Source organism: Prionailurus viverrinus, chromosome E2 (genome assembly GCF_022837055.1).
Source record: "Prionailurus viverrinus isolate Anna chromosome E2, UM_Priviv_1.0, whole genome shotgun sequence".
NCBI lineage: Eukaryota > Metazoa > Chordata > Mammalia > Carnivora > Felidae > Prionailurus > Prionailurus viverrinus.
The window spans coordinates 56,812,250-56,840,185 of NC_062575.1; the positions used below are offsets into that span (position 1 = coordinate 56,812,250).

The following is a 27,936-nucleotide window of genomic DNA, read 5'->3' on the forward strand; positions in this document are numbered from 1 at the left end:
GATCCCAAATCAAAAGAGAAAAAGACAAAGTAGATAAATTGGTCGTCATCAGAATTAATCATGTCTGTGCAATGAAGGACATTCTCACACAAGTGAAACAATCTACTAAATGGGAGGAAATAATTTGCCAGTCCATATCTACGAAGGGTCTAGAACCTAGAATATATGAAGAACTTCTACAACTCAACAACCAAAATACACAGAACCCAACTTAAAAAATGGTCAAAGGATTTTAATAGATATTTCTCCAATAGAAGATACACAAATGAAACAAGCACATGAAGAGATATTCAGTGACAGTAGTCATTAGTAAATTGCAAACTCAAAACCACAAGTGATCATTTCACACCCACTAGAATGACTACTGTAAAAGAACAACAGCAAAAAAAGTGTTGGTAAAGAGGTGAAGAAATTAGAATCATGACACATTGCTGTTAAAGTGTAGCTGCTGTGCAAAAGCACATGGCAGATTCTTAAAAAAATTAAACCATGTGCCCCAGTAATTCCACTCCTAGGTATATAACAAAAGAATTGAAAACAGATATCCAGGGGCGCCTGGTGGCGCAGTCGGTTAAGCGTCCGACTTCAGCCAGGTCACGATCTCGCGGTCTGGGAGTTCAAGCCCCGCATCAGGCTCTGGGCTGATGGCTCAGAGCCTGGAGCCTGTTTCTGATTCTGTGTCTCCCTCGCTCTCTGCCCCTCCCCCGTTCATGCTCTGTCTCTCTCTGTCCCAAAAATAAATAAACGTTGAAAAAAAAATTAAAAAAAAAAAAAAAAGAAAACAGATATCCAAACACTTGTACTCGAAAGTTCGTAGCAAATTACTAATATTAACCAAAGTTGGTAACAATCAAATGCCCATCAGTAGTTGAATGAATATAGTCTAGTCCTGCAATGTCTAGTCCTACAGTCTGCAATACACTAGTCCTGCAATGACAGGTCTATAGTCTAGTCCTTTCCAGAAGAAAGGAAATGTACCACTGATACATACTGTATCATGGATAAACCCCAAACATTCTACATGAAAGAAGGCAGATGCAAAAGGTCACATTTTTGATCCCTTCTTACATGAAAAGATCCAAAATTGGTAAATCCATAGAGACAAAGCATTAGTGGTTGCCAGGGACTGGGCAATAGGAAGCACCTGCTTTAATAGTATTTAATAAGTATTTTCTCTGGGGATGATAAAAATGTTTTGGACCTAGACAGAGGTGATGTTTGTGCAATATTGTGAATGCACTAAATGCCCCCAAATGGTACTTTAAAATGGCTTGTTTTTATGTTAAGTGTAACTTGCTCAAAATTATATTACACGGATCAAAGAGCACTCACTCCAGCCAAGTCAGTCTTTACACATCTGTGCTTCTCTTGTTTTGTGTCAGATAAGAACACTTTCCCTGTCCACTTGCTGAAATGTGTTTTCCTTTCAGGGGCGGTTGACATTCAGGGATGTGGCCATAGAATTCTCTCAGGAGGAGTGGGAGTGTCTGGACCCTGCTCAGAGGGCCTTGTACAGGGATGTGATGCTGGAGAACTACAGGAACCTGGTCTCCCTGGGTGAGGATAACTTCCCTCCCGAAGTCGGTAATTACTTTTTATGTCTGCATTTTCTTTTGACTTGATCATAGGAGTTTCAAATCCCTGTTTCTAAGGGAACGGTTGCAGCTGTTTTAATTGAGAATGGAAAGGCATCATAATGTGGCAAATGGACTCTAACTTCCCTTTCCTTCAGAAGTTCTGCACTCCTGCTTGTTTAGGTGGTTGCAGAACATTAGTAGTCAGAAAAGCTTAAAGGAGGGGACTGGTGAGGACGAGCACTGGGTGTTATTTGTAAGTGATGAATCCCTAAATTCTACTGAAACCCATACTACACTGTGTGTTAACTAACTAGAATTTAAATAACAATCTGGGAGTCTGGGGAATAGGTTATAAAAATCCTTAAAGTCTTAGTAAAGTCCAGTTTCACTGACATCATTAAAGATAAGGCTCAGAGACAATAAAGTTACTTAAAGTTGGGGGGGAAAAAGGAAACCTTATGGTGAATTTTTTAAAATATCTGATTCTGTGGCCTTACCCTTGTGCTTTTGGCTCAGTATTTCTTGGAAAGAACCAGATCTCTGCATACCTAAAATAATCCTTAAGCATTCAGGCATTCAGTTGACTAATTTTTGAAGTATGTTTCTACACCCACATATACTGAATGTCCTTTCTTCTTTGCTGAAAAATGAGCTGGGAATGTGTTCTGGAAGAGAAGCAGAACATGTTTTGTTTTTCTTCATAAATAGAAATCTTTTCTTGAACTGAATATCATCTCTATCATCTCTTTCCAGGGGAAAGATCCCTGGACTGTGGAAAGTGAAGTGAATATAGGAGAACATCCAGACAGGTGGGAATGTGTTGGGATGTGAGCATAAGTCAAAACTGAAATGGGTTGAGTAAGCAGGTCCATTAAGTATTGTTTGGGAAGGATCTGTGGGAAAATAAAAGTTTATTTCTTAGGAGCTTTCAAAGGAAATCTTCCCCCATCCCACACACACTTCTCATTCTGTTATTCATATGAGTAAATCAAATTACGTACAAGTTTAAACTCCCACTGTTAGGACCTACAACACTGTTATTTGGGCCCTCTGACCATACTGGTGCTGTGATTTGAGAGGGACTGAGATGGCTGTCTCTAAGAGAGTCTTTCCCTCCATCTCTCATGGTTCTCATAACATACAGGTCAGAGCTGAGGTCTCTGTAGTACAAACCCCCAGAACTATTCACTTTCCATTTCCATTTTGTATCCTTGACAGAACTTTTCAGGAGACAAACAAAAGGTAATAACTGTCTATTAGAGTAGAGCTAAGGCCTCTTTCTTTCCTGGGCTATCCTGGCTTCTTGAGGTTGGGCGCTTGTGCAGTAATTAGGAGGAAGGCATGATGTAGATAGTTCTAAAAAGTGAATATCAATGGCACAAAAACAGACACATAGACCAATGGAATAGAATAGAAACTCCAGAACTAGACCCACAAACGTATGGCCAACTCATCTTTGACAAAGCAGGAAAGAACATCCAATGGAAAAAAGACAGCCTCTTTAACAAATGGTGCTGGGAGAACTGGACAGCAACATGCAGAAGGTTGAAACTAGACCACTTTCTCACACCATTCACAAAAATAAACTCAAAATGGATAAAGGACCTGAATGTGAGACAGGAAACCATCAAAACCTTAGAGGAGAAAGCAGGAAAAGAACTCTCTGACCTCAGCCGTAGCAATCTCTTACTCGACACATCCCCAAAGGCAAGGGAATTAAAAGCAAAAGTGAATTACTGGGACCTTATGAAGGTAAAAAGCTTCTGCACAGCAAAGGAAACAACCAACAAAACTAAAAGGCAACCAACGGAATGGGAAAAGATATTCGCAAATGACATATCGGACAAAGGGCTAGTATCCAAAATCTATAAAGAGCTCATCAAACTCCACACCCGAAAAACAAATAACCCAGTGAAGAAATGGGCAGAAAACATGAATAGACACTTCTCTAAAGAAGACATCCGGATGGCCAACAGGCACATGAAAAGATGTTCAGCGTCGCTCCTTATCAGGGAAATACAAATCAAAACCACACTCAGGTATCACCTCACGCCAGTCAGAGTGGCCAAAATGAACAAATCCGGAGACTATAGATGCTGGAGAGGATGTGGAGAAACGGGAACCGTCTTGCACTGTTGGTGGGAATGCAAATTGGTGCAGCCGCTCTGGAAAGCAGTGTGGAGGTTCCTCAGAAAATTAAAAATAGACCTACCCTATGACCCAGCAATAGCACTGCTAGGAATTTATCCAAGGGATACAGGAGTACTGATGCATAGGGCCACTTGTACCCCAATGTTCATAGCAGCACTCTCAACAATAGCCAAATTATGGAAAGAGCCTAAATGTCCATCAACTGATGAATGGATAAAGAAATTGTGGTTTATATACACAATGGAATATTACGTGGCAATGAGAAAAAATGAAATATGGCCTTTTGTAGCAACGTGGATGGAACTGGAGAGTGTGATGCTAAGTGAAATAAGCCATACAGAGAAAGACAGATACCATATGGTTTCACTCTTATGTGGATCCTGAGAAACTTCACAGGAACCCATGGGGGAGGGGAAGGAAAAAAAAAAAAAAAGAGGTTAGAGTGCAAGACAGCCAAAGCATAAGAGACTGTTAAAAACTGAGAACAAACTGAGGGTTGATGGGGGTGGGAGGGAGGAGAGGGTGGGTGATGGGTATTGAGGAGGGCACCTTTTGGGATGAGCACTGGGTGTTGTATGGAAACCAATTTGTCAATAAATTTCATATAAAAAAAATAATCAAGAAGGACTAAGAAAAAAAAAATAAAAACTAATATATAAAGCCAGATGATTAATACTATTAATTAAAGGAAGTTTTTAGAGTATTTTGAGTACCTGGCATTACATTAATAATGTAATAAATCTATTTGGAACTGTTTGACATGTTTGGAGGTAACCACATCTGCTGCTACAGTGTGTCAGTAGATCCAAATAAACACGCATCCCTAGCATTTGGCTCTTGTGAACGATATCACTTATCAAGAGTCAAATTTAACCTTTAACATTGTGTACCCAGACATAATGTTAGCTTTAATCAAAATAATTGCTAAATTATGAAAAAAGTATGTTTAATTTGACAGTATATAATTATTTATCTGATTCTTTCTAAAAATATTTGAAGTAACGTGTAATGAAGTTCAGAGGCATTAAAAAAACCCAAGAGTAAAAGAACAAAAGTCACTTTACAACAGGGTGGTAGGAGTAGAAGGTGTAGGGATGGTGAATAATTAATCTGAAAAGAATGAGTAGATGTTAAAACCAAGTAGAAAACTTAACTCTGCACTTCTTGGTAAAAAGGGAAATATAAGTCGCAACCAAAATGAAACATACTAGTGGTCAAAAGAAACAAATATTGCCGAGCATTAAACTCAAAAGAAAAATTGTCCACACAGATCTTATTATATGGAGGACAAACAAAAGTGTCATCAAATTACAATTTTATGAAAGATGTCAAAATAGTCCTTAGGTGGTTGTTTCAGTGTAGGCTTTTAGCAGAAGTCCAAGAATGTAATGTTACATACGTTTCTATGAAAGCTGAAGAAATATAGATTAATTTTGTAATTTGGAGGGTAATTGTAACACGAACAAGTATAGACTCAATAATTACTATGCCTCTTAGAATGTCCACTGCATGAACCATATTGAAGAAAACACGTTTCAAGACTCAAAAAAAAAAAAAAAAAAGTGAAAATCAAAACTAGATGTAGGTTAAATAGAGCACAACTTACTGATATCTCTAGTTAGCTTTTCTGTAGGAAAAACGTATCATTCCACAGATGTTTGTTGTATTCTTGGTATGTGGAAAGCACTATATTGATATTTTTTTGGTTGTTTTGTTTTTATTTTTTGGTTTTAAGAACTCAAGAGTTGGCAGCAATTTTTGTTTTGTTTTTAAGTAATCTCTACACCTAACATGGGGCTTGAACTCAGAACCCCAAGGTCGAGGGTTGCATGCTCTGTGGACTGAGCCAGGCAGGCATCTTTTTTTTTTTTTTTTTTTTTAATATTTTGATTACCTTCACCCATTTCTGCCACCGTCCCCTCAACTACCTGCCTCTAGCAACCACACATATATTCTCTGTATCTAAGAGGGGTTATTTTGTTTTTTTAAGATTCCACATATAAGAGAAATCATACTTTGATAACTGCCATTCTAATAGGTGTGAAGTGATATCTCATTGTTGATTTGCATTTCCCTGATAATGAATGATGTTGTCCATCTTTTCATGGTCCTTTTGCCATCTCTAGATCTTTGGAAAATGTCTATTCATATCTTCTGCCTATTTCTTAAATTGGATTATTTGAGCTTCTTTTTGCCATGTTTTGGATTATTAGCCCCTTATCAGATACATATTTTGCTAATACTTTCTCCTGTCCAGTAAGATGCCTTTTCATGTTGTTAAAAAAAGTGCTTCCTTTGCCATGCAGACACTTTTTAGTTTAATGTAGCCCCACTTACCTTTGCTTTTGTTGATTTTTCTTTTGGTGTCGAAGTAAAAAAAAAAAAAAAAAATCATTGCCCAGACCTGAATCAAGGAGCTCATTACCCCGTATCTTATAGGAATGTTATGGTTTCACGTCTTAGGTTTAAGTCTGTAATCCATTCTGTGTTAATTTTTGTGTATGGTTTCAGACAGTGGTCCAGTTTCATTCTTTCGCCTGTTGGAGTCCAGTTTTCCCAAACCATACATTAAAGACATTGTGCTTTCCCCATTGTATAGTCATGTCTCCTTTGTTGTAAATTAATTGACCATGTGTGTGGGTTTATTTCTGGGCTCTATTCTGTTCTGTTGATCTGTGTGTCTATTAGATTTATGCTAATACCATACTGTTTTAATTACCACAGATTTGTAGTCAAGGAGTTTGAAATCAGGAAGTGTGATGCCTCCATCTTTGTTCATCTTTCTCAAGATGCTTTGGGCATTTGGGGTCATTTGTGGTTCCATACAAATTTTAGGATTTCTCTATTTCATGTGTAGGTTTTTGTATAGATATAAATTTTCAACTTATTTGTGTAAATACCAATGAATGAGACTGCTAAATCATATTTAAGAGTATGTTTAGTTTTGTAAGAAAGTGCAACTTGTCTACCAAAGTGGTATACCATATTCCCACCAGTAATGAATGAGAGTTCTTATTGGTCCACATTCTCACTAGTATTTGGTATTAGTGTTCTAAATTTTGGCCATTTTCATAAATGTGTAGGGATATTTTATTGTTGTAACATATATTTTCCTCAATTAAATTTATGTCTTTTTTTAAAAGTTTATTTTTGAGAGAGAGGGAGAAACAGAGAGCGCATGAGTTGGGGGGGGGGGGGGAGAGAGAGAGAGAGAGAGAGAGAGAGAGAGAGAGAGAGAGAGAGAGTCAGTCAGAATCTGAAGCAGATTCCAGGCTCCAAGGTGTCAGCATAAAACCCGAAGTGGGGTTTGAACTTCTAAATCATGCGGTCATGACCTGAGTCAAAGTCGGACACTCAACCAACTGAGCCACCCAGGTGCCCCTATGGCAGTCTTTAAACGGAGTATTTGTGATATCTTTAGAACATACTTTTTTTTTTTTAAGTTACTGCTTTAGTCACAAATGTCATTAATTTGATTTGCCATAGCTTTTTAGATAATGATACCTTATTTTGGGGTGCTTGGGTAGCTCAGTCGGTTAAGTGTCTGACTCTGGATTTTCGCTGAAGTCATGATCCCACAGTTCATGAGTTCAAGTCAAGCATTGTGCAGTGCGCTTACAGTGTGAAGACTGCCTGGGATTCTCTCTTTCTCCCTTCCCCTCCCCCATTTGCAAGGTCCCTCTCACTCTCTTAAGTAAACAAACTTAAAAAAAAATTCTTGTACATGTCTCATGGAACATGTATATGTTACATAATTCTTTTGAGTATATACCTAGAAATGGAATTCATGAGATATTTAGTTTGATAATTTTTAGAGGAAATACTGTCCTATAACACCATACTGTCTCCCTGTTGAATGTTTTCCATTGTTACTTCATACCATAGTATAAATTCTTACAGAATGAGTCAATATTATGCCTGTTGCTATATCAGTTCCTTTCTCTAGGGTCAGGCTTTTAACTTACAACACAATCATATTCCCATAGATGTGCAAATACAAGCATTATCCCCACATTTATAAAAACAAAATTTAAAAACATTGTATATAACAAGGTGTTTGAAGACCATGGTTGAAAAGCTTCCTTTATTCATTATAAAGTATTATTTGGGTGTGTAATTATGCAATTTAGTATAAAATATTTATCTTCCAACTCTATTTGATAGGAAGCCCTTCAGCTGGATTTGTAATCAAGGAATTATCACCAATAGAGGACATTAATAAAGGAGAATTGTGCCACCTGGTAATACTGGAGAGAAATGAAAGTCATGGCATCCAGGATTTTGATCTCAAGGAAGTCTGGGAAAATATGCATGAGTTAGAGACTCAGTGGGAGTATGATGCAAGAAATTACAAAGAAGTGCCTTTGACCCATGACAAAAATCTCACTTGTGGAAAAGACCGGCAACTTAATCAGTCCTCAGTTACTCTTCCTGTAGAGCAGAGTGTTTCTGTAAGAAATAATATGTACCAGTATTTCATGCATGAGGAGCCATTTATGAGGAATTTGTTAAAACTGGGCGGTAACAGAAGTGGTTCTGGAAACCAGTACATAAACTGCGTGGAAAATAGAACTGGATTAAGTTTGCAGGCACATCTGGCTGAACTCCAGAGATTTCACAGTGAGGAGGAAATGTATGAATGTAGTAATCCAATTGAGAAGTCTGTCAGCAATGGTTCCTCAGTCTCACCACTTCAAGGAATTCCTCCCAGTACCAAAAACATTTGGAATAAATCTAGGAAGATTTTTAAATATCCTTTGTTACCTGCACAAGACAGAAGAGCATACACTAGAGGAAAATCTTACAAATGTAATGACTGTGGGAAGGCTTTTAGCAAAAGCTCAAATCTCATGAGTCATGAGAGAATTCATTCTGGACAGAGACCTTACAAATGTAATGACTGTGGCAAAGCCTTTATGGAGCGCTCACATCTGACTCGACATAAGAAAATCCATACTGGAGAGAAACCTTACAAATGTAATGAATGTAGCAAAGCCTTTGCTGAGCGTTCAGGCCTTACTCAACATGAGAAAATCCATACTGGAGAGAAACCTTACAAATGTAATGAGTGTGGCAAAACTTTTAAGCAGTGCTCCCACCTCATTAGACATCAGGATACACATCCTGGAGAGAAACCATACAAATGTGATGTATGTGGCAAGGCTTTTATCCAAAGCTATAACCTTATAGAACATCAGAGGATCCATACAGGAGAAAAACCATATAAATGTAGAAAATGTCATAAGGCTTTTAGCAGACGTTCAAACCTCTGGGGTCATGAAAGAACTCATACTGGAGAGAAACCTTACAAATGTAATGAATGTGGCAAAGCTTTTACCAAATTTTCAAATCTTACTACACATCAGAAAATACACACTGGAGAGAAACCATACAAATGTAATGTGTGTGACAAGGCTTTTATCCAAAGTTCAAACCTTACTGACCATCAGAGAATTCATACAGGTGAAAAACCGTATAAATGTAATAAATGTGATAAGTCTTTTATCAAACGTTCACATCTTTCGGGTCACGAGAGAACTCATACTGGAGAGAAACCGTTCAAATGTACTGAGTGTGGAAAAGCCTTTACGGAACGTTCACATCTTACTCAGCATAAGAAAATCCATACTGGAGAGAAACCTTATAGATGTAATGAGTGTGGCAAAGCTTTTACCCAATTTGCAAACCTTACTAGGCATCAGAAAATACATAGTGAAAAGAAACAGCATAAACCTAATATGTGTGGCAGTGCTTTTATTCAAAGCTCAAGCTTTGGGGATCATCAAAGAACTCATAGGAGAAAGAAACCTTGCAAATAAAATGAGGAAGGCTTACTCAACAGCAGAGATTCCATCATGGAGAGGAACCATATGAAACTACCATGTGGCAAAGCTTGTAACCATGGCTCACACCTCCCCTGATATCAGAATATAAATCTCTAAAAGAAAGCACACAAATGGATTGTATGGCAAGGCTTATCCAAAGCTTATTATGTCTTGTGAATGTAATTTTTACTAGAGGGAAACCTTACAAATGTAATGAGTATGATCAGGTTTATAAAAAATGTACAGATTGGGGAGGGGGGTAAAATAGGTGGATGGGATTAAGAGGTACAGACTTCCAGTGATTAAAAAAAAAACCCAAAATGTACAACTTTGTGGTTTGTGGTCTTGAAAGAATTCACATAACATGGAAACCATAGAAATATGTCAAAGTGTTTACCTTAGGAAACACTAAAGAATTCATACTGGACAGAAACATTACATGTGTAATGAAGGTGATTGTTTAGCCAGTGGACTACAATAAGAAAATTCACACTAGGGGGAAGTAGGTCTATTTGGAGGATTAACCAATCTTAGGTGTTACATTTCATAGAAATTTAAACTCAGGAGATGATGTGAGTCAATGGAACAAGTGTATCTGTGGAAAGACCTAAACATCTTCTGTTTAAATCTTTTTTAAAGATTTTATTTTCCTCTCTACACCCATCATGGGGCTCAAACTCAAAACCCTAAGATCAAGAGTCACATGCTCTTCCAGCTGAGCCAGCAATGCACCCCTATAGCTTTTTTTTTTTTTTTAATTATTTGAGGTTTCTTGAGGCTTCATTATTGATGACTTTATAACCTCAAGTTTGGAATCCAATGATGTTATACTTTCATTACATGCATTTCATTTGTCAACCATGGTGGTTTCAGAGAAAGCATCAGTAAGGTTAAAGGAACTTATTTCATTAGGTGGGGCTTAGTCATATGTGTATACCCTGGAAAAACTAGGATGCTAATTTTAAGATACAGTATAGTATAAATCTGAGAGCATGGGGAGTGGTAGGGAATAGATCTAAAACTGTTACCCTAATTGTCATGTTTTCTGTGGTCATAGGCACTTCTCTGGATTTGTTGGTATCATTGAGAGCCTTTGTTGGTTAATACAGGAAATTAATACTCTATCAGAAAGATGATCATGAAACAGAGTAGATCGTTACATTGACAGAATGAGATTTTTATGTGAGAATGATGGGTTACTGGAGATGATATACGTGGTAGAGAAAATGGAGGGTAATGATGGTCTCTCCCTCTTTGAAAGGTAATAGTTATATATCATGAATGAATAAAAATTACTCTTATTTTTGGAAACTGAAAAGTTATAGAGGACATTTTAATCAGAAGAACCAAGGTATGGGTGACCGGGTGGCTCAGTGTGTTGAGTGTCTGGCTTGATTTTGGCTCAGGGTCATGTGATAAACCTCTTTGTTGGGCTCTCTGCTGAGCGTGGAGCCTTAGGATTCTCTCTCTCTCTTTGCCCCTCTTGCCTACTTGTGCTCTCTCTAAAAACAAAACAAAAACAAACCCAAAAGTAGTATGCTTGTGAAGGATTCAAATTTGACCACTGAAATTGCATTTTGATACTATTTGATTTAGGATACCCTATTTCTCATATCTAAGTAACTAAAATGTAAGCTTTTGTGTAACCTTAAATGAATCATGTGACTGTTATTAGCCCATGTGCATCCCACCTCCTTGGGGCATTTCATAATGAACACTAATAATACATCCTTTGGCTCTGTAGGTTGAATATCACCCATAACAATTTTTTCCATGTTAGATTCAGATGTGCAGTTCAGGAAATATATATTCATAAGTTGAATTTGAGAGTTCAAATTCATAGTATATCTCAGTATATCTCAAAGTTCATAGTATATGTCAGATTATTTTTGTTGCTGTAATGAAAATAACCATAGTGCAATTTCAAACTCTCACCCTCTAAAACCTGCCTCCTCATTCATGAATATACTCCATATGATAATATTTATACATACCTTTTATGCTAAAATGAGACTAGTGTGTTGCACCGTTACATTAAATGAAAACAAAAAGTAGGCATATGAAAAGTATTGGGAAGTAAAAGAAAATTTCAGAAGTAAGGATAAAGATACTTATAAGAATACAGAAGAAGTTAAGAAGATACTGTAAGAAGTAAGGATAAAGGTAACACAACATTTTGTGCCGGTGTGCTCAGGGAAATAATTTGAAAAGGTAAACGTTCATGAATTTACTCTCAAGAGCGAACATACACAATGGGAATCTTTTTTGATAATGAGAAGTCTCACATATTTACCCTCTAAAACATTTTTTGCTCATTTGCACTTGTGCTTACTCCACTGGAACAGGATGTTTGGATGTCAAGAATGATGACTGTTCACTCAAGTGTTCGGAGAATATTTATTACATAAAGATGCTTTCTCAGGAGAGCAGGGTAGACTTCTCAAGTTCTGAAAATGGCTAGAGAAAGCAGGGAATGGTGGCTACTTTGTTATGATGCATACTGTGCGGGGCCGGGGTGATGGTACTCATTTACACTGTGAATTTATAACTACGGCCAAGGGAAGGGCCTCTCAGGAGTCATTATTAGCTTTTCCTGTCCAGATGGGCAGAATAGTAAGAGGTGTAATGACGCTTCACAGGTATCATTAGTTGGGCATCAAAAGTAGAGTCAGACTCTTTAGTATAAAACTGAATGTTTCTCCTAACTGACTTCGTTGGGAAAGACCACAATCTTCCTCATGCTAACTACTGCCTTCTCTTTCCTGATGCACACATAGACCCCACCACACAATATGATTATGGAAACTGGTTGTGAACTACAGTTGAGCTAAACTACCAAAGACATTTTTAGACCATGTCATGATTCTTTTTCTAGTAAGTTATAGTCTAATATTAATATACATTCAGAAGTGATAGAACATTTCCCCACTATAAGCCTTTTGTAGAACTCTCGCTTTAAAGGAGAATGGAATGAACGGAATCTCAAAATCAGTCCTTCCAGTTTTCTACCAAGATACTAGAATCAGGGAATGCCTGGGTGGCTCAGGCAATTATGCATCCAACTCTTGATTTTGTCTCAGGTCATGATCTCATGGTTCGTGGGATTGAGCCTCAGGTTGGGCTCCACACTGAGCATGGAAAAATAAACAAACTTTAAAAAACTTTTCAAAAAGGTACTAGAATTAGAATATCTGTATTGAAACTTGGCAAATCAGTTTTAAATTCATGTAAATAAAATTAATAAATTTCAAAGGAAATCTGTAAGAAGACACCAAGGATTAGTAATTTTTGACACATTTTTAACACCTCTCAGACTGCTGGTGGGTTGCACGCAACATTATACTCTCTGAACAAAGTCCACTGACAAAATCTGTTTCATTCTACAGTTATCCTTGACTACCTTGTCATTTAATAAGGGGTATATTTAAACCTGGTCTGCAAAATGTTTTCTTTACCATCTTTTTATCTTGTTGTTGAGGCATGAATATGACATTTGAAAATTCCCCAGTATCCTTATTGTATTTAATTAATTTATTTTTGAGAGAGTGCACACAAGTAGGGAACAGTGGGAGAGGGAGAGAATCAGGCTCCACGCTCGGTGCAGAGCTGACACGGGATTCGATCCCACTATCCTGGCATCATGGCCTGGGCCCAAATCAAGAGTCTTGACCCTCAACTAACTGACTGAGCCACCCAACCCCCCACCCATATCTTTATCAAAATTGCATTATTAAAGCATTTTCTTAATGTTTATTTTTGAGAGAGTGGGCGAGGGGCAGAGAGAAACAGAGACACAGACTCCAAAGCAAGCTCTCGGCTCTGAGCTGTCACACAGAGCCCACTGCGGGGCTTGAACCCATGAACCATGAGATCATGACCGGGCCAAAGTCAGCTGCTTAACCAGCTAAACCACCCAAGCGCCCCAAAAATTGCATTATTAAAATATGTAGCTAATTAGGAAAAACCTCCTGGGATTATTTCTGTGTAAATAAGACAAAACCTAATAAAGAAAAGGCCTTTGCCCCTCCCCATTCATCCTTCTTGGTCCTACAGTGGCCATCCTGCTGTAAGGAGAGAGAGTGCTGGGTGCTAAGGGAGGTGGAGCAGGCAGAGGACTGCCCAGGGGACCCATCCCATCCCAACCTGCATCTCTGGGCTTCCTGTTATGTGAGAATGATAAACCACCTAGTTGTTTCAGCCACTGATTTCCAGGAGGACTGTCACTCACAAATAAAACTGTCCTACCTAACCAATAAGATTAATATTTGTATTGAGAGTAGAATGGAACATTTGAGAGGGAATCCTGAATTTAACATTTTGTAGCTTAGAAAAGCTTTACTAAAACATTCCTTCATTGATGAGATAGAGCTGTTTCGCACATACCTACAACTCAAAATATGAAAATACAGCTTGAGAGTTTATGACAGATATTCAGAATGTTAGGATAGAAAGTTACAGGAGTAAAGAATTTGGTGTCACAAATAGAATTACATGTTTCCTTGAGCATTTGAACTATTAGTCTCTGAGCTTATACCCTGCAGTAACTTTCTACCTTGCACAGAAAAACTGCATCCACTCATTGTATCAGTCAGCAACTATTCTAATCACGGATATTAGCAGGAAACAAAATTCCCGGCCTTCAAGTATATATCTATAAGGTAAGTCTATGAGGATTAAAAATGATAGTGGTAAAAGTACCATAAATATGTTCATGTACAATGATACACCACAGGGTTTCCTAATTTAAACAATGTTTTCAGGCAATGCCCACATGATGAGGCAATATTTGAGTAGAAACCACTGAAAATGTATCATGCAAATACAAATGTGGACGGACAAGTAGGTGGAGGAAACAAGCAGAAAATTACCCGAATGGGAACATTTTACAGTGGATCCAGAATATCCACAATTGGTGTGTGGCTTGGTGAAATGTGATATTAAGATTCTACTGGAGACGTTTAAACTTTGGGACTTTTGTTCAAAATCCTCTCATGGCTTCTCATTTCCAAAAGGAAAATCAAAGTCACTTCATGGACCAACAGGCCCTGTAAAGTTTGCTGGCCCCAACCCTCCTTGCATCTCTGATTTCATCTACTCCTGCTCTCTCCCTCTTCCCTGTTTTATGTCTCCCTTTAGTCTTAGGCCTATTTAACATTTTAAATAAATAAAATTTGGGACTCCTTGTAGTGAACATTTTTCAAATTTTAATAATAGCTAAAATTATATGGAATAGATCCAAAACCATGACCTATTTGGAGAAGGCACAGACCTATTTCTTTACGGCAGATTTACCACTACCAAGAGAACACAGCAATGGGGTGTGCTAATGAATTCATGGAAAGATAGTAAATATCATTTGTTAAAACTATCTAGGGAGCTGATCCCAGGACTTATTAAGATACATACTTTTCCTGTTGTCTACCCCTGTAGCCAGTCAGGAGTGTATTGCTTCTTCCATTTACGAATCTGTATCAAGTAATATTTGGTAGGTCTTTTATACCTCAGTTATGTCTTCAATGTCAGTATCATCAAATTTTTAACAAGATATTGAAAACTGAATTGTAACAAAATCACACATTTCATGTTTTCCTCATTAGTACAAGACCTAGTAATTCCCAATTATTCCTAGTCTTCCAGTTGAGACCAATACTGTGTCACCATTGCCTAATATTTAACTACAATATTGACTTTTCAGTATGTTTCATATACCAATTTTATACTAACTCCGGTGTGATGATAATGTGACTCTGCGAGGTCGGCAAACTTTTATGTAAGGAAAATATATAAATATTTTATTCTTTGTAGGCCATACTGTTTCTCTTACCACTCTTCCAGTATGTCCTTATTGGGTCAAAAGTACCTAAATATGAGTGTCGCTGCATTCCAGTTACACTTCACTTAAAAACAGACAGTAGGTTGCATTTGGCTCATGTTCTGTAGGTGGCAGACTCCTGATGTACACAAAGGAATTAAGAGCACTAGAAGTAGTAACTATATGAGTAAATAAAAACTGTCTTTCCTATTTTTAAACCCCTTTAAAATATAGTGGACTGTTTAAGAAACTAATAGTGTAGTATATATGTATATGGTATGTGTAAATGAAACCTATACTAATGGTAGCACAGGGCAGGAGTGGAGAAATGGAAGTCCTTGTGGAAAGGAAAGGTCGGATGCTCTGTATGAAGAAGTATAAACGCATGTGAAGGTATACTGTGGTCATCTGTGTAGGATAACCCCTAAAGCAAATACACAAAAAATAATTACAGGTAACACCACTGAACCAAAGAAAAGGATTTGAAACAAAATCATCTGTAAAAATTGAGTTACATCAAAGAAGACAGAAAGAGAGGGAATAGGGCAAAGGAGACATTATAAAAGTAATAGCAAGATAATGTAAATCTATATAATAATACCTGTAAAAGGAAATAGTCTAAAGGCTCCATTGAAAAGCAAAAATTGTCACTAATTTTTTTTTTAGTTTTATTTATTTTGAGAGAGAGAGAAGGAGAGAGAGAAACTCAAGCAGACTCTGTGCTGTCAGTGTAGGCCCAACATGGGGCTCCATTTCAAGAGCCATGAGGTCATGACCTGAGCTGAAACCAAGAGTCTTAGAACCTATAAACAGATGAGCCAACCAGGCGCCCCTGACAATTAAAGTTTTTAAAAACAGACAATATATTTCCTGTGGGAAATTCACTTCACAAATTAAGGACACAAAGTAAAATCTTGGACAAAAGATAACATAAACGTTACTAAAAATAAAGTAGCTATATTAACTGTATTTAAAGAGCAAACAACATGACCGGGAATAATGAAATCTATTTCATAATCATAATGACACGAGAATCCTAATTAATCCTTTATTTTCACTACACACAAATACACAAATACTCCCCATATCCAAGTCAGACACTAGAATCATGATGGTGGACAACCTTAGTCCACAAACACACACAAATACAGAAACATTACACACAGATGCAAACGTGTGCATATGCGTAACATATACTCAAACGCACAGTCATAACCTCACAAACATGCACTCCGTAGAAAACTCACTCATGCACACACATCAAATATAGGCATACACTCACATTTACACACACTCGCCTGTATTCCCACATTCCCAGTCCCATGTATGTAATTACATTCAAAGAGTCTGCATGCACATGTGTGTCTCCACAATGTGCTCACATGTTGGAAGAATACAGGAATCTCCTGATCTTGGATGCCTGATAATGGGGGGCACTTCCCACCTTTCTTACTTCTTCCATCCCTGCAACAACCCCCACATATGATATTTACCACGTGCAGTATCTTAAACTGCTGTGAGCATTGCCATTGCGGGGGCAGGCGAATGGAGCAGAGTTGGAAGGTTGCAGGCATGTGATACAGCAGGGTCTAAATGAGGCCAGAGGGAGAGGGTTATAGGCAGTGTGCAGAGAGCAAGGGACCATAGTGGAACAGATGCAAAACTCTTCAAAGGCATGTGATGCCACACTACTTGGTAAATACAGATATGTACACAAAAGCAAGGGGGAAAAGGCTAAAATGAACCCTGAAATACGGGATCAGAGTCAGGGACATCAGTATGCACACGGAGGTAGCTGTAGATAAGTAAATAAAACAGCAAAGAGAAAACTATAGATCTGTGTGAGGACAGGTAATTCCAGGTCGGTCTACTCAGACTAAGAGCAAAGACATCCCAGTATCAAGGAGAACACTCAGCACCCACATCTTGGTTTCTAACACTATTCTCTAATAAAAGGCTCCTTGGAGTTGTGGCTGATTCTATGGCAGGAGCAGGGAAAATACAAGATGTGCCTGGGGGATCTTGTAGTGGCAGAATGTTAAGAGTAAGGAAGTAATAAAAAAAAAATGGGGACATATCAAAGGGCCATAATAGCCAAACCTGAAAGAAATCCTGCCACCTGTCACCAAATCTCTGATACCAACTAGGTGTCCTTCAATTCAATATAATTCTGACTTTATCTGGTGTTAGTAGAGACCCCACAAGTTAAGGGCAAAGTTGTTCCCGGGAGTGCCCCCACTTCAGACACCAGTCATGAGTCAGGCATTCCCAAACCTCCCATGCGTCTCCAGCCAGCTAAAAATTTAAGGTTGCCTCCAAGTCCCTCTGCTTAAATATTTGCTGGGATGACTCACAGAACTCGGAAAGTGCTATATGTATGATAATCGTCGATAATTAATTTCTATATTGGGACCTAAAAAATTGTAGGCCACATTAGTGGCCTGGCCCACATCACAAATCTAAACCTAAATCAGCCTGCTCTTATGTGAAACATCCAGCAAGGAAACCAAACATACACCAATCACAGTCCTCCAATGCAGCTTCAGGTAGCCAATCTTACCCTGTATTCAGCACCTCCTGGTCTTCCAAGGAAATCCCTGACCTCCTAGCCAATCATGCCCTGTTTCTGCACTGCCTCTTCTAAAACTCAATCTTTCCCCAAATCCATTAGGAAGAGCACTCCACTCCCTACATGGGAGGCTCTGTCCTCCCCAAATCAAGGATTGTCTTCCCTGGAATAAAAGACAGCAAACTCGTTACTAAATTGTTTTAGTTTTGTCATTTCACATTTTATTGTAAAGGATAGCAATAAAGAGCCACATTAAGGCATCCATAGGGCAGGGTTTGGGAGGACTGCCCATACAATAGCTTTTGTCCCCCACCACAAAGCTCCCAGGAGCTCCTCCAGGTGTTTAATCAGGGCTTCACTACCTAGACTTGGTTGATTAAATCATTGGCCACATGACTGAACTCAATCCCCAGTCAGCCTCCTTCCTCTCCCTAGGAGTTGGGCTGCTGATCATTTCCATTCAATCACATAGTTGGTCTTTCAGAGGTGTCCAGTCCCCCATTTTGAAGTTCTGTGGGGAACCCTTGCCCAGAGTTGCCTCCTTAGTGTAATAAGGACACGCCTACCACTTAGGAAATCTTAAAGGTTTCTGAAGCTCTGAGCCAGGAACCTGAGACAAAGACCAGGTGAGTGTGTGTGTGTGTGTGTGTGTGTGTGTGTGTGTGTGTGTGTGTTCATGTTTATTTTTGGGAGAAAGAGTGCATGCACACACACAAGAGTGGGAGGGGCAGAGAGAGAGGGAGACACAGAATCCGAAGGAGTCTCCAGGCTCTGATCTATCAAAACAGAGCCCAATGTGGGGCTTGGACCCACAAGCTGTGAGACCATGACCTGAGCTGAAATTGACTGCTTCCCTGATGGAGCCACCCAGGTGCCCCCTGAGTGTACTTTATACCACAGCTTCCAATGACCAAAGCTTGAACAATCTAAGCAACGAAATAATTTGCAGAGCATTGAAGTATAACACAAGGTATAAAATAAGTATAAATGAGTTCATGCTGATATGAGTAACCAATTGAATAAACACATAAATGAAGGAGAAGTGACACAGCTTCCACACAGAAGAATGGCAGATAACAAATGTGGCTACTTAGCCCTCCAGGATGTGGAGCTTAGTTCAACAGCACACCCCTACCCTCAAGTACCATCTTCCCCCACCGCCCCCACACTTGACTGTGGGCTGTGTTTAGAGTTTCCCAAAGAATAGAGTATGGAAACGCATGCATGGTAATTTTACAGTGGAGAAGTCTGGTGAACGTGACCTTAACTAACTGATCACGATTAACATCATCCAAGGTAACTCGTGTTAATTGCAAGAAACCTCTCAGACTGTATGCCGTGATGAGATGTGATATTCTTCTCAAGAATCCATAAACACAGTCTATCCAGGAGAACAACTTCAGGGGTGCTTGGGTGGCTCAGCTGGTCGAGCGACTGACTCTTGATTTCAATTCAGGTCATGATCTCACAGTTAGTGGGATCAAGCCCCAGGTCAGGCCCTGCGCTGACCGCGTGGAGCCTGCTCGGCATTCTTTCTTTCCCTCTTTCTGCCCCCCTGTCCTCCCTATCAAATAAATAAACTTAAGGAAAAGAAAAAGAAAACTTCTGAGAAATTCAACTTTAGAGGCATTCTAAAATGTGAGGGACCCGTATACCTCAAACCTGTCCTGAAAAACAAGGAAAGTGTGAGAACGTGCTCCACTGAGCAGAGGAGACCGGGGAGTCAGGACAGCTACATATAATGTAAAATCTTGGATGGATCCTGATCAGAAAAATGACTGTGTTAAAACCATTGAAATGTAAATAAAGTCTGGAGTTATTTAACTATGACATAGCGATGTAGGTTCCCTAGTTGTGAAAATGAACTATGGTAAGGTTAAGGTGGTAGCTTGGGGGTTCTGGGTGAGAGATATTTTGGAACTCACAGTGTTATATTTACAAATTTTCTGCAAATCTAAGTTATTTCAAACTAAAATGTTTACTTTGAAAAACTTGCAAATGTTTATGATTTAATAACAGTGAATTATGTTAACCTCTTCTTTTTAAGTGTTTTAAATCTTTATTTTTGAGAGTGAGAGAGAGTGTGAGCAGGGGAGGAACACAGTGAGGGTGGACACAGAATCTGAAGCAGTCTCCAGGCTGTAACCTGTCAGCACAGAGCCTGACACGGGGCTCGAACTCATGAACTGCGAGTTCATAACCTGAACCAAAGATGGACACCCAACTGCGTGAGCCACCTAGGCGCCCATAAAATCTTTGTTTTTTTTAAATTTTCTATTTTTAAGTAATCTCTACACCCAATATGGGGCTCAAAGTCACCATCCGTAGATTAAGAGATGCATACTCTACTGACTGAGCCAGCCAGGTGCCCATAAAATAGTTCTATGTTTCAGTTAATACTTTTTTTTTCCTTTCAATGGTGTCTATTGCCTTGGTAGTGATTTCAAAAGCGATACTATCCCTTTTTAAACAAAATATGTTCATATACTCCAGCTTCAAACTGCTACTCGTCTCCTGCACCAAGCCTGATGAAATGGTCCTCCATAACCTCAAGCTGGAAAAGCAGAAGTCCATCTTGAAATCTCTTTCTCACCACCACAGCCAACTGCCATCAAGATTTAACACAGAACAGTCTACCTTGTAAACATCTCAAAAGTCATTCAGTCTTTTCCCACATATGCAATCTGTTTACTGGCTGCACCTGCACCCTTTCTAAAATTCAGCTGACACCTCTTCCTATGTTCCTCTTTGTCCCCCACAGTTTATTCTTCAAATATTGACCAGAAAATATTTTCATGCACTCATCTTGCCCCATAAGCATTATATTTCAAACGTCCACAATTTCTCTTAGATATGAGGCATAACATTCATAGCATAGCCTCCAGAGCAAGCAGTAAGTAAACCTAGTTTTCCCTCCACCCTCATCCCAGGCCATGTGCATCATAATCAGGATTTACAATTGCAATCTCAGGTATATCTTGGGAAAATTTAATATCTCAATTTGAAAATTACACATTCAGTAGTATTGCCAGTATGTTCACATTATTTCAGGACTGTTTTCTGGAATCTTAACTTCTCCACTGTTACCATTAAAAAAAATACAACTTTGGGGCGCCTGGGTGGCTCAGTCAGTTGAGCATCCAATTTCAGCTCAGGTCATGATCTCACAGCTTGTGAGTTCGAGCCCCGTATCAGGCTCTGTGCTGACAGCTTGGAGCCTGCAGCCTGCTTCAGATTCTGTGCCTCCCTCTGTCTCTGCCCCAACCCACTCACATTCTGTCTCTCTCTCAAAAATAAACATCAAAAAAATTTTAAATAAAAAAACAACTATATAAATATACACATATTAATTACAGATGATTTCATGTACCATGCTCTTTAGTATTTCATATTAAGCTGATGTCAGTGTCTCAATCACCCATCTCTCTGCAATGAAACTGGCTCATTATGGTTCTTAACATTCCTTGAGGTCTCACTGCATCAGTGACTGAACAGGTGGAAGACGATTCATATATCCCTGATGAGATGAGGGAATTATGTATTTCTTCCACAGCAGACACATTACAGTCTGAATATGCTGGGGTCATGATTCATGAGAACAAAAGGGCTAATACTTGGAAAACACGCAGTGATTAGTAAAGTGACATTCACCAGCCACCAACTAGAATTATCAAAGGGAGCCACGTAAACATAAATGATGGACACAACGGCATTAAACGATACAATGGTGGTCACCAAAACAAGGATGCTTTGGGTGGCTCTGGTCTCAGGGGAGGTCTGGGGGAGAGATTGTTCCTATGGATGGTTTGGACCCTCTGCTTGTGACTGTGAAGGAGAAAAACCATGGAGCTGCTGGCCAACGTCATGTGTCCCAAACATAAAATGTCAAGGAAAGATGTCATTGCTGCCTATGATGAGCCTGTGATCTTGTCTCTACACTGTGAAGCACAACAATATCCCAAACACTTTTTTTGGTAATAGTTTTGTTGTTTCATTTACAGTCATATAAATGGGAAAAAAAACTTATTTGCTAGCATGTGGAACACCCTGCACAGGATACTTTGGGGCCAATGTACTTTGGAGCTTTCACTTTAAGCTCTGCCCACCTGGAGTTCCCAGGGCTGATGGTGATGGCCTGGAAGACACTCAAGGGCAGGTGGAACAAAGGGACATACCTCTGGCCACTCCGTGAACATATAAAAGAACGTAGCATCCATAATAAATGGTGAAATGTTTCAGCCCTAGCGCTGCCATCGTCTCTGGGATTCCTCTAGAGAGAATGGGCAAGGAGTTGGCTACACTCAGGTGCCTGAGAACCAACTTTGTGGATCTCGGCTTGCATCCCCTGAAGCAAAGGGACATCTAATGATAGAAGAGTGAGAAACTGCCCAGGATTCCAATGACTATGTGGGATAGGAAGATCACTACTATATTCAAATCCACCGAGGCCATTCTGTCATTGTCCAGAACTCACACATAGAGGATTCTGCATGAAAATAATGAGTTTTGGGCTACACTTTCATGGAAAATAAAATCTTCACTTACCTCTCCCTTTCCCTGAGAATGAACATCTAAACTCTATTGTCTTTTGTTAAGAGATGTCCAACGTTGGGGCGCCTGGGTGGCGCAGTCGGTTAAGCGTCCGACTTCAACCAGGTCACGATCTCGCGGTCCGGGAGTTCGAGCCCCGCGTCAGGCTCTGGGCTGATGGCTCAGAGCCTGGAGCCTGTTTCCGATTCTGTGTCTCCCTCTCTCTCTGCCCCTCCCCCGTTCATGCTCTGTCTCTCTCTGTCCCAAAAATAAATAAACGTTGAAAAAAAAAAAAAAGAGATGTCCAAAGTTACATGTGTGTCTTTTTATAGCACTTACAATGTGTGGGTCACTGTTATTACTTTTTTCCCTATTGCAACTTATATAATATTCACAACCCTATGAGTTAGGAACTAACATTACTCTCATTCTATAGATGAGGAGAATTTAACCATGGGAAGTTAAGTGACTCATGTAAATAGCAGAGGAATCACGATTTGAACCTTGGTTGCCTAGTTGCAGTGATATGAATGTTTGCTACAGTACTATACTATGCCAGGAACCTCGTTATGGATACACACGCACACACACACACACACACACACACACACACACACACCCCTTCTCATATTTTAAATTTTACTTACTAAAGTGGTTTGATCATTTCCCACTTTCATTTAAGTATTCTTTATAACCAATATAACTATGGAGTGAAGATTCAAAGGTATTAATAAATTATTCATGCACTGAGTAATTTTATTGAGCCAATCTGATTTACTTAATGTAGACAACTGTTAGGATGGCAGCTGAACTCATTTCATTTTTTGCCTGGACCAAAAGGACAATGGCATCTGTAACAGAAATTACTGGGCAGAACTGCACTGTGTGCTAACATATGGGACATGAAACATCACATAGTGATAAAGCATATTAGGGCAGAAAATATTAATCCTCTTTAAAGATCACATCACTGTATGTTATTTTATAAAAAAAAAAAAAAACCTGAAACTTGAATTGATATTTGATTTCAAAAAGCTATTTAAATACAGCACAAACCTGCCAAATGGAATTTGAGGGCTTGGAATCTTGGGCATTTAATAAATTGAAAAGCAAGAAAGGTGAATCATGAGCTGGGAATACTACTGAAATGATTTTAAACCAGAGGAAATATAAGTTAAAAATTTTTTCCTGATGAGATTTTATTTTTAAACTAATTTATTAATTTAAATTAAAATACAAAAATAAATTCCTTAATTTTTTGCTCTTTGAAACCATCGGTTACAATGTTAACTTTTTCATAAAGGACCTTTCCTAATTTCATGAAGAAGATTATCTCACAGATCAAGAGACTACAGAGATTTGCAGTAGAGACACATTTACTGTCTCCATTAAGCACATCACACTCAAGTTACAGAAGAACAAATTTCAGCAATTCCCATTCAGTCATGCTATTCGTGCTGTGAACCAGGTATTTTAATTAGTTCCATCACACTCATTATCACACACACATGCCTTTAGAGAAATCACATTATTGCTCCTGAAAATGTCTCTGTGACTCTTGCTCACGTTATTGAATGGCAGATTAATTTTGAAATTATAATCTTTTTGTTTAAAATTTTTTTTAATGTTTATTTATTTTAGAGACAGAACACAGTTGGACCTTTCCCAACTAGACAAACTCTTTGTCTTGCTCATAAACGAACACTAGAGATATTCCACTAAGGCCAGAAAACCACACTAAAAAACGTACATGGTCACCTGTTCTATTAATTTGTCATTGTATTGGGGGGTTAGCCAGGGCCATTTAAAATGGTATAAGAATTAGAAACAAAGATGCAGAACTATGTTTGTATATGATTCAAGTATACGTCCCAAAACACAAAGGAACTGATAGAAAATCCAGTATTAAAAATAATTCAGTAAGCTAATAGGACATAATACTGACATACAAAAACAATAGCCTTTTTGTACATAGGCTAGTATTTTTTATTAAAAACATTTTTTAATGTTTATTTATTTTTGAGAGAGAGAGAGAGAGAGAGAGAGGGGCAGATTGAGAGGGAGACACAGAATCCGAAGCAGGCTCCAGGCTCCAAGTTTTCAACACAGAGCCCAATGCAGGGCTTGAACCTACAAACTGTGAGATCATGACCTGAGCCCAAGATGGACGCTTAACCAACTGAGCCAACCAGGCCCCCATGTGCACAGGATATGTTTATACAATAGCCTAGGTGCAATAAAGACACATTTATGAGTTATTAAGAAGGCCTGCAATTACAAAAGTGTAACATAAGATGAAATAGGGGCACATGGGTGGCTCAATTGGTTAAGCATCCGACTCTTGATTTCATCTCAGGTTGTAATCCCAGGGTCATGGGATCAAGCCTCCTGTCTGGTGCTGCACTGAGCGTGGAGCTCGCTTGGGATACTCTCCCTCTCTCTCTCTTTCTCTCTTCCTCTCTCTCTCTCCACCTGCCTCTATCCCCCACTCTCTCTCTAAAATAAACAAATAAATAAATAGCTTTAAAAAATAAATGAAATAAACTAGCCAGTAATGAAACTAACAAAAATGTGTAAAGCCTATATGGGGGAAAAAATTAAACACTCCTGAAATATATGAAAGTAGAAATAAATGAATATAAATTCATGTCATGTTCTTGGGTAGAAAAAGTCAATGTTATAAAAAGGTCAGTTCTCCTTAACCTAATTTATGAATTTAAATTTGATCCTGATATAGATAGTTTTTTAAATATATTGACATAGTTTTTTGAACTAGCAATGTTACTGCAAAAATCTTACAGAATAATGAATAAAAATATTCACAAAAACTTAAAAAAATCAGTATGGATATCCTTATGAGATGTTTATTTATAAACAGATTATGAGATCAGTGAAGCTAAAAATTCAGAAGTATGCCAAAGTGCATAAGAAAAGTTAATAACCAGCATAAACTAAAGTGGGGATAACATCACTAATGCTTGGTATTTGGGAAATGGGAATTCCTATCAAAATGACAATAAATGTTCTTTTTTGTTTTTTAAAATTTTTTCTTAAGTTCATTCATTTTTGAGGGAGAGGCAGAGGCAGTGTGTGAGCAGGGGAGGGTCAGAGAGAGAGGGAGACACAGAATCCAAAGCAGGATCCAGGCTCCGAGCTGTCAGCACAGATCCCAAGGCAGGGCTCAAACCCAGAAACCATGAGATCATGACCTGAGCCAATGTTGGACGCTTAACCAACTGAGCCACCCAGGTGCCCCAACAATAAATGTTTTTATTCTTCACATCCTACAGCGGGATAAAGGTCAAACAAAAGAGAAGTCTATATGGTAAAAAATAATTAAAAATGATTAAATACCTTCCTAAGACCTGTTTCTCAAGCACCTGACTGTAGCCAACCTCTGGCTCATCATCATTAAAGACGTTGCTCAGCAACACTTTTGACTTGAAAAATATCTTCGTTGAGTTTTGATGCATATTTGTTTTGTATGTTCCGAGTGGCCACTGGTGTATCCATTGGAATCACCTGCTTCTTGAGTGTCTTCCAGAACATCACGATTGGCCCCAGGAACTCCAAGATGATAGAACTTAAAATAAAAGCTCTGCTCACCTCTCTAACAATCAGCTGCTGGATCCTCACTGTGGGGGTAAATACCACTTTCTCTCTTCTTGTGACTGACAATGAACAGTGGAAACATCACAAAGAAATTTGACCAGGGGGTGCTGAATAACAAGATCACACAATCACCATTTGCCCTACTTTTAACCTTCCTTCCTGTGGGCCATTTGGGATTCATGACCTGGACCAGCATCTCCATAGTTTTCCACGTCTTAAGATACAAGCAGTGGGTCCAGCACATTCACAGGAACATCTCCAGAATTTCCCCAGAGGTGAGGGCTACCCAAGGCATCCTTGTCTTGATAAGCACCTTTGTATCGTTTTAAGCTCTCTCCTCCACCTTTTCATTTCATTTGGCTCTTTCTGAAAATCCCAGTTGGTGGGTGCAGAACCCCTCTACCCTAATCACTCCATGGTTTTTTTTTTTTTTTAACAATCAGCCCTTCTGTTCTCTGGAGCCCTGACCTTATTGTGTCCAGGGTCCTCTCTCCATGCTACAGAAGGCATACACAACTCTCTAAAATGACAAGATACCTATAAACTATTGTAAACTGTTAAAGAATGTGTAGTCATGTGTTCATTCACTCCTTGCAGAGATTTAAGCACTGGAGGGGGCAGTCACTTAATAGAGAGGGTGTGAAAAACAAATCCAGCCAGCACCACCTTCAGGATTTCCACAGGAAAACAGAACAGGAGCTATTAACTTGCATATTTCCTATTGAAGATTATTAACAGTATATATGATGCTGCTGAAAATGTGAAAACCTAGTTTTACAATTTGCTTGTATTATTGACATAAAGAACAGACATGTCTCTGGAAATATTTCAAAACCACTATTTCATCAGTACTAGGAAAAATTAAGTATCTCTGAAAGAGTACACCTTTTACAAGCCTCCTCATCTGCACTTGTTACCAAGCATTCAGAAACAGAAAACAAAAGATCTAATTTTCCGGGTACCTGGATGACTCAGTGGCTGACCCTCAGATTCTTGCTTTTGGCTGAGGTCAGGATCTCAGGGTTTGTGAGATCCAGCCCAGAGTTGGGGGGGGGGGGGGGCGGGGGAGGGGACAGAGGGCTCTGCTCAGAGCCGTCTTGGGATTGCAGATCTAGCTCAATGCCCCTCCCCGCTTGCTCTCCCTCCCGTGCTCTCTCTCAAAATAAATACATTTTTAAAAATCTAATTTTCAAGGAAAAAAAATCCTTCCAAAATAACCGAGAACAAAGATTTAAAAAAATTAAAATTGCAATGAAATTTGGCAATTAAGGGCTTAAGCAAATACAGGTGCCATGTGGTAGGTTTCAAAGACGTTTGGATTTGTAATTCATCTCGAGAGGTGTGGATTCGAATATCAAATCTAAAGAAAAAGACATTAACGAACACTTATAGAGGCAAAAATGTTCCTTTAAAGCAACTTGCCACCTTTTCGCTCCCACAGCCCAGGGCGGAAAGCAGTCCAGCCAGTAGAGAGAAGTGACAATTCAGTGAAAAGCTCTGATGGGGAGTTAATACCAAACTGCACATTCTCCACAAAACGGTTTTGCATTTCGCAATGTAGCGTCCATCACTGACACTGACCACCCCGGCTTTTGCTGCATTAAACAAAGAGCTGTAACTGTCCGCTTCTCAGTCGACCCACTAGGACCCCCAGCCTCAGGTCCCCGCGCTGCTCCGCCTCCCCAGCTGGAGGCGCGTCTACACTGCTTGCTACAAATGTTTCCCCCGGCATCGTGTTGAATTTGTCAAATACCGCCGCTCCCAACAGAAGCGGCCCACCCTTCCCTAACCTTGTGCCCAGCCTGGCTCCAAACGACACCAGCGGGATAGGGAGGAATCCAAAAGCAGAACCTGAAACCG

General features: G+C 39.1%; 2 protein-coding genes and 1 pseudogene across 3 annotated transcripts in view; 1 reads left to right on the plus strand and 2 right to left on the minus strand.

The window, feature by feature from the left end:
* The window catches only part of LOC125153146 (uncharacterized), a 59,713-nt gene extending 46,343 nt beyond the window's left edge, over positions 1 to 13,370 (plus strand). The window contains 2 exon segments of the mRNA XM_047836053.1: positions 1,431 to 1,584; positions 7,893 to 13,370. Coding sequence (XP_047692009.1) covers positions 1,431 to 1,584; positions 7,893 to 9,547 — 1,809 coding nt within the window. The 3' untranslated portion in view covers positions 9,548 to 13,370.
* LOC125153772 (zinc finger protein 677-like) overlaps positions 1 to 27,936 on the minus strand; it is a 160,664-nt gene that overhangs the window by 59,151 nt on the left and 73,577 nt on the right. The window lies entirely within an intron of this gene.
* Positions 21,170 to 22,429, minus strand: LOC125153790 (vomeronasal type-1 receptor 2-like; annotated as a pseudogene).